Below are 7,860 nucleotides of genomic sequence, written 5' to 3'. Positions count from 1 at the left end.
TTTGGCTCAAAGCTGCACACTTTTGTTTGATACGGTTTCCTTGCGGTCACAAATTTTGATATGGTTTCCTTGCAGGCACAAGTAATATATCCCTCATTGATTCGCTAAATTTATAAAAATTCTGCTGAATACTTAAGTCCATCCCGAGTTTGTTGAAGGTGCGAGTTTTCTTCTCTTTTTGTCCACATTGTGGCGTAAAAGTTGCTTATGCTTTAGTTAATGCATAATCTAGTGGGCTATAGTTTTAGATGATATTCTATTGCTTTTTGTACACGTAGGAATGGTTCTTTGGAGTACTTCGAATGGAACATATATCAGAAGAGTAGTGAATAAATTCTGATTGTGCAGAACTGATTATGAGCTTGATAATTTTTCTTGAGTTAATAACAGGAATTGAGTCGAGTTCACTGAGGACAATGTTGCAAAATTTTTGTTCATGACCATTAAGTGCATTAACGCTAGTACAATAGCAGCATTTATGACCTCAAACAAACAATATTTTAGGACATCACCATCATGTTAGCATGACTTCTTTGTGTACTTCGTATGGAACATAAATCAGAATAGTTGTGTTTGAACTCTGAATATGGTTTACATTTTCCATCTGTTCCCTCCAAAACAGAAACGATAGAATGGCTCAGCAAGCCAACACATTACCTACTGTAATAAGATACATGATTGACATAAATAGTTATACTTTCATTACCATGAGACTTGCAAGTAATACGTGATTGATATTGTTATCAAAAAATGTCTTTTTCATGATGTTATCATTGAGTCCTTTGATGATGTTAAATTTTGTGTAACGTTCATATTTGGTACTTACATTTATTATATCACTCTCACACTTGTATCATACAAGTTGTATGAACATCTTATTTAATTGTATGTACTGTAGTCATTTAACTATAAAATTTTCCAGTTTGGCTGCTCTCTGATTGGTCGCATTGACCCTTTTTCAATAAGCTCGAAGTCTTAAGATAACACCTGTATTGACCATGTTTCATTGACACTTGGTTGCATTGCCAGTGGGGATGGTTTAATAGGTAAGCTGTGTAAAAGGTTTCATTTATTGATGGATAGTGATAAAAGGGTCATCAGATTTGAGAGCGTCAAGAAGAATTCTGCTTTGTTAGTGTCTTAGTTAAGAAGAATTCTGCTTTGTTAGCATCTAAGTTGCGCGGACTCTTAAGACTTTGATGCCAAACTCATGTCGATTTCTCAAAAAATACGCTACTTTTGGAGAATCTAACACACACCCATTGAAATTTTTGAAGAGTTCAAGCAACATAGGTTAGGATTGCAAGATTTACTGATGATGATCTTAGGGGTATGCTTGAAGAAGGGAATTTTTATTGTGATCGGGCACTTAATTAGATGGAATTTTGTATAATGATGTTCAGATTGAGTCTTGAGTTAATGGAGCAGTCTCAGTTTTTTTCTTAGAAGAAGCTCATCATCAAGAGTTGAAAGTTTTTGAAGTTTGTGGCTTTATACTTGTTTACTGCAACTTTTGTATCTTCGCTTTTTCTTGAAGTTTGTGGCTTTATACTTGTAGTATGTCTTTGTCACCATTCTTTTGTGAGCTGGTGCTTTAACCAAACCAGGGAACTAGACTATACACTATTGTTACCTTGACAAGTAAAAGTTGCTAATTGAATAAAATGATAAGCTGTCAGTCGACTCTAATTTGCATTTGAGTGGCTGTGCTTGTTAGTTACATACAAAATCACCTGTCAAATTTGAGTTACAATGTTGATTTTGGTAGTGGATTAGATACAAAGGGATGGTTTATTTGTATGGGAATTTCTTTCGTTGCTGCTGCTATTTAATAACAGTTCAAGCTGAAGGAAAAAATATGTTAAGGATGACTTCATTACTTTTAACCCTATTATACCACTATGTTAGTTTTGTTGTCAATGGATGCCAGTATCACTTCTACTAGACTGTTATATGTAATGGTTTCTCTAGGTTCATAATTTTATTTCTCTTCCAGATATATTACTAATTGTTAGCATTCTTGGTATGAAAACATCTCATTTCTTCTATTTTACTTGTAGGATAAAATCCTGAAGATCATGAACATGTTGCCACTTCAAGTGTTCCCTTGAAGTTATTGCTCATCCTTTTGATGTTATTGGAAAAGTATATGGAGCTGAACATTTTGATCACGTGTGTGGTTTAGGTGGTAATGTTTGCTCCTCGGTGCTTTTGGAATGCCTATACATAGATTTAGACATGCGAATTTTGGTGGCTGTAATAGTATGTCTCATCGACGTGTTGAAGACTTAGAGAAACATGGAAAAATCTTGGAAGAGAAGCTGATTCGATATGAAGAGACCATGGAACGACTTGTAAAAAATGAGAATCACCAACTCTTCATAGGTTTTTATACGTTAGATTTGGTTGAGTTACCTAATTTCAAGTAAGATTCTTCCTAGCCTTTTGTGCATAGCATATTTTTTACCACTATATATGTGGTATTTCTCGAACTTTTTGAATTCCCATTACGCTAGCAATATTCAATTCTTGAAGCATATATATACATATATATGTACATCAGTGGAACTTTGATCATTATAATAATGATTTCCCTATTTTGATATGTGCATCAGTGAATGGTTTTCAGCTATGTATATGTACGGATACAAGGAAAGTGCAGGGGCAATAATAATTTTAAAGAAAATAGCACATTTTTGCCCTGGTCAAAACCGTGGCTAATTTAATTAATGAAATCGAAAGCATAACTTTAGCTACGGTTATATTAACCAAGGTGATCTTATACGTAATTAGTAACTCTAGCAGTTAAAAATACCCACGAAAAAAATCGTGACTATGTTAACACTAGACCGTGGCTAACCAAATGTTACCACGGATGCCAAAACCATGGCGAATTTACTGGCGACGCCCCTGGTGGGCGAACTACCAACCGTGGCTAAGGGACCATGGCAAGGAGGTGTTAGCAACGGTTATAGCACCATTTAGCCACGGATTTGCGCGACTAAAAGGTGTGTTTTGTGTAGTGTATTGTGACTTGTGATTGTAAGTCTTTTTTATAACTTTATCATGATATTATTAGCGCTATTGTTTGACTCTTTTTTTTTTGATAATTGTGGGGTCCGAGCCAGCTTGCGCGCACCTCTACTAAATCCACGGGATACCTGCCACCTCCCCCAGTAATGAGTACCAAGTAACTCTGTCCACCAACGCTAGATCAGATGGGAAGAATCACCTAGTGTTTCTCCATTGGGAATTGAACCTGAGACTTCATGGTGCTCATCCCACTTCATTAAACCACTAGGCCACACCCTTGGGTGTGTTATGTGACTCTTGAAATGGAAATTATTTTTTTGGTAATGAAAACATAAACCGCATTCCATTAACTTTTTTTCACTGTTATGTATAGTTGCGCACTTTTACTATGTGAATGGTAGCAACTTTATATTAAAGGACGTGGGTACCCACAACCTTAAAATCCTGGATTTGCCACTACCCTGAAACATGGATTTTGGGGAAATTTACAAGTGCGGAGAAACTTAATTCCATACTACACAGAAAAAGACAACAAAATCATCTGATAACTAGAGACATTGCACAAAAATTTTGGTTATAATGCTGCTAAGATAAGAGGCACAAAGTTGGTACAAAATAAGACAAGGAAGATATGGTTTCTTAACACATTTCCTCCCTCTTGTGGCTTCAGCAGCAGCCAATACATCACAAATTACAATAAAAATCTAAGTGCAGAAATAAGCACAAGAAAAAACTAACCTTTGGAGGATGAATACTCATTACATTAGAGAAGAGTGAATGTATATCATCGTCTACAGAACGTTTTGTTGCTCTTAATCCCTCCGTTAGTCGTTTCAGAGAAAGAGGCTGCAAAAAATATATATATTGAAAAACTATTGCATAAAATATTGGAAACATACATCAACAAAATGTAACAAATTCAGGTGAATATCAAAAAACTCAATTTACAAGGAAACCATAGATGACACCTCCTATAAATGATTGAGTAAAAGCCAGTGCACTTGAAATGAGATGTTAAGTACAAACTAGGATATGATTTTACAGCACAACCAACTAGTACGTAAAGAAATTAAAAAATCAGCACTTAGTCACTGAAATATCATCTATTATAGGAAGGTCATCATTCAACACCCAACTCATAAGCAGCTAAAACAAATATTTAGATGCCACAATGATTTATGTCATGAAATGCCCATCACACAACAGAAAACAACCAGTGGGACTTTAAAAAGTTCAAACAACCATATAATTTGACTAAAGATCACGAAAATTACCAACTTCGCAAGGCGGCCCAAATTGGGTAGTATCATGGTCTGTTGACAGACAAAAGGAAGTTAAATCGCAAAACAACTGAGAGGAGTCAAGGAATAAGACAGGTAAATTTATGGACTTACAAATTTCTCTTTTTCCTTTGACCCTGTTTCAGCCTTGTTTCGACCACAGATCAAGACAACAGGTCCCGATAATTGATCGAACATTTCTTGCACCTTGTGCACAAATTCTTTTCTATTTGCCTTGGAAACAGCTCTAGACAGCCATAATGAAGAATCTGGAAAGTACACAATAATAGGTTGTGCAGACTTCAAGACCTGCACACAGAATGAAGTCATACAGAAAAGATAGAAGATCTCGAATTTGAAATCAATGTCGTAAAAGAACATAGAGACTACTGATCAATTAAGCATCATACCTCACATAGTACCTCCATGGCAATGTAGCAGTCTTCAGCCTGAGCATCGAGATCATGCTCAATCTCGTTGGCTGTAAACAGAGTAGATGGTAAAAAAAATTTAATTGTTTTGATCATGCATATACGTTCAGACATAAAAAAACACTGTACAGCTGTACCTACTAAATCTACAAACTAAGGGTTGAAACTTGGAAATTGAATACAAATAATCTCTTTGTTTTTAAACAAGGGTAAATTGATGACGTCAAATAAATTTCATGTTAAAAGAAAAAATGCTGATAGCTCAAATAAAAGTCTCCTCAAACAATATTATTATGCCAATTGTCTGTCGCATATTAAGACTATTAGTTTTTAGATAGTCCAATGTGATGTCGTAATCAGTAGCGACAAGTCATGCCAGAACCAAATAATTTATATCTTCTTTTGTTGGTTGAGTAAGAAGATGACTATCACCAATTTTACTGAAATCCAGATGAAGAATACATACCAGGAATCCAGTATATTGAAGGCTTCACATCCTGTGCTTTCAGTTTCTCATCTTTGTCTTCTTCCGTGGTTTGCTTTTCACTAACATCAAAAATTACAGCAACCTGATCTCCATTCACCTCATATATTTCACCACGTTGACCACTGGACATGGACCTGCAAAAGCATATTGGATGTAACAACTTAAATGCCTTTCTCTGTTAAACATGGCGTTTAAGAAACTCTTACCTGAATATCTTTAAGGCAGATACATATGTAAAATACATTAATGCCTAAATAGATGGTTCAAAATTAAATTTAAAGCGCCTTAAACCTCTTAGCTAGGTATATAGATATTGGCTCTAACATTGAGAAAAACAAATAACAAAAATGACCAGGGCATTGACAATGATGGCAAAAAAATGACTAAAAGCAGTAACAACTTAAATCACTGCAGATGCCTAGACCAAAGGCAGAACCTTCATACTTCTCTCAAATCTTAGATATAAGACCGAGAGCTTGCACTAGCACAAGAACATTGCACTAAATCACTATGAACATCAAAAGGACATCACGAGAGAAGCCAGAAGGAACCCTGATGGATGATGAGCAAAAAAGCCTCACCACCATCCCAAATATTCTATATCTTTCCAGTGAGAAGGAACATCAAAGATACAATCATGCGTCCAAGCCCCAAATGGAGAAATATTTTCTCTATCACACTTGCCACGACTTACCAACCCACCTTCCATGAATAACAGTGTAAGCATTCATTGGACCACCAGAAGTACGTATCTTCCCCAATAAAATCCTGTGAGAATTGGAGTCAATTACAAAATGTCGCTTAATCCAAACTTCACATCGGTTATGCTAATGCTAAGACCTCCGCTCAACGACAAAACTCTCAAACTCTATAAGAAAAGCAAAGGACGGACAAAAAAGTAAAAAAATAAAGCTGCATGAATTTCTGTGAGTAACAATTTCTTTAATAAAGCAATACGCCAGCCAAAATGGTTTTAAGTAAAGCAAAGAAAATGAAACAAGTAAAGACTGCTTTCTAACTCCTAAGCTTTAAACATGATGCCTAATTCTTTATGACTTTCCTTTCCCTCTCGTCAGTTTCCTACAAAAGCAAATCCATAAAATTCAAGGAAACTCAGATATCCATTTCATGTTTTAGCCAACTCCAAAAATTTCAATCAATATGCAATGATCTACTTTATATTGTTTTGGCCTTGCTAGATATCTGTTCAACAAACGATTACCACACTTATCCATTCCAATATCTGTGTCCTAATTTCTGCTAGTATATACAGGGCATCTGAAGTATGAAGCACAAAGTATGACAGATACTTCAAAATAATCTGCCCTTTTATCAAGAATGAACTGCAGTATATTTTGTTGTCAAATCAAATTTATGTAGGACAGTATTAACCATTGCAACTCATATTGGATGAAAAGGAATATGATATTTCATCTTATTAACAATGGATTCCTCCACATATAACATTGTGAAACGAGATATCATATATAAGATTGCATTCAACTTCAGTTTGGGAAATGATAGTTTTAAAGCTGACAGCACGAATAGGCAGAAGCTATTGTTTAGAGCTTTTACTTTCCTTGTTCTACATCTTCTTTACTAGTGAATTGTGGAAATTTCATCCTCCGTGTTCTTCAATATCTTTTTGGTGAAATCTTTCTTTCAGGGTGTCGATTGAACACTCAGCAATTGACAGGAATCTAGCCTGCATCTGATTCTAAGAGGGGCTAGGATTTTCAGAAGAAGATGTCATCATTTGATGAGAAATAAAAAGGTATATCAAAATTCCAGTGGATGAAACTGATGCAGCTACTTTCAAAGTAACAGAAAGAAAAGCAAAGATTGGTACAATTCGATCCTTCTACAGCCAAATATTAGTTTGTGGAAAGCCTTGTGAATCACTATGCTTGTTTGCGCCTATCCGTTGTTGAGCGTCAGCTATCGAAACTTTTCCAGTAGTACAAATCACTACTTCACCTCGGAACAGTTACAACTTACCGAGGACATGACCCTGAATAGGAAGTTATGGAGGAAAAGCATTAGGATAGAGGGCTAAGGGTGTGGATGAGTCGTAGTCAGTATTTAGGTAGACTTTATTGTCCTTGTTTGGTAATGTACTATTCTTGTGGATGTCGTACCTATGTTATTTAATCGTGTCCTATGTTTTTGATGCTTTTGTTTACTGCCTTTTTATCTTGAGCCGAGGGTTTATCGGAAATAGCCTCTCTACCTTTCTAGAGTGGTATGGACTGCATACACTACGCTCCCCAGACCTCACTATGTGGGAATAAACTGGGTTTGTAGTTGTTGTTGTTGTTGTTGTACTCTGCATCCAAACAACATAGCAGTCTTCTGGATCAGGAGAAGTTAACCAACAAAATGTACCAAATACATAGGTTTTGCTTGGCCAGTTTATCTGATTTGGTTAAATTTAAAAGCAGATCTTGATCCGTGCTTGACCAAAACATTAAGCCCGACTAGTTTAGTACTACAGAAATAGTAGTCTTACAAAAAAACAATTGTTTAGTAATCTTATACAAAATTCAGAAGACAGGGTATTCAGATTCTTCCTACAAAACCATATGTTCTCAAGGTTTAATTATCAACGTCCTAGTCTAAGATTTGAGCG

General features: G+C 35.7%; 1 protein-coding gene across 4 annotated transcripts in view; it reads right to left on the bottom strand.

Moving 5' to 3' along the window:
- The window catches only part of LOC107857570, a 48,177-nt gene that overhangs the window by 21,241 nt on the left and 19,076 nt on the right, over positions 1–7,860 (bottom strand). For 2 of the 4 annotated variants that reach the window (XM_016702372.2, XM_047406478.1), the window contains exons 8-13: positions 5,934–5,999; positions 5,211–5,365; positions 4,724–4,794; positions 4,428–4,622; positions 4,308–4,346; positions 3,772–3,879 (exon numbers count right to left, since the gene is read on the bottom strand). In XM_016702372.2, the coding sequence (XP_016557858.2) occupies positions 3,772–3,879; positions 4,308–4,346; positions 4,428–4,622; positions 4,724–4,794; positions 5,211–5,365; positions 5,934–5,999 (634 nt within the window). The remainder of the gene's footprint in view (positions 1–3,771; positions 3,880–4,307; positions 4,347–4,427; positions 4,623–4,723; positions 4,795–5,210; positions 5,366–5,933; positions 6,000–7,860) is intronic. The other 2 variants (XM_047406479.1, XM_016702374.2) reach the window with 1 other exon arrangement.

The sequence above is a fragment of the Capsicum annuum genome, chromosome 2 (assembly GCF_002878395.1).
Source record: "Capsicum annuum cultivar UCD-10X-F1 chromosome 2, UCD10Xv1.1, whole genome shotgun sequence".
In the NCBI taxonomy this organism is placed as follows: domain Eukaryota; kingdom Viridiplantae; phylum Streptophyta; class Magnoliopsida; order Solanales; family Solanaceae; genus Capsicum; species Capsicum annuum.
Note: the sequence above shows the minus strand (reverse complement) of the source record. Positions and strands in the feature narration are given on the sequence as shown.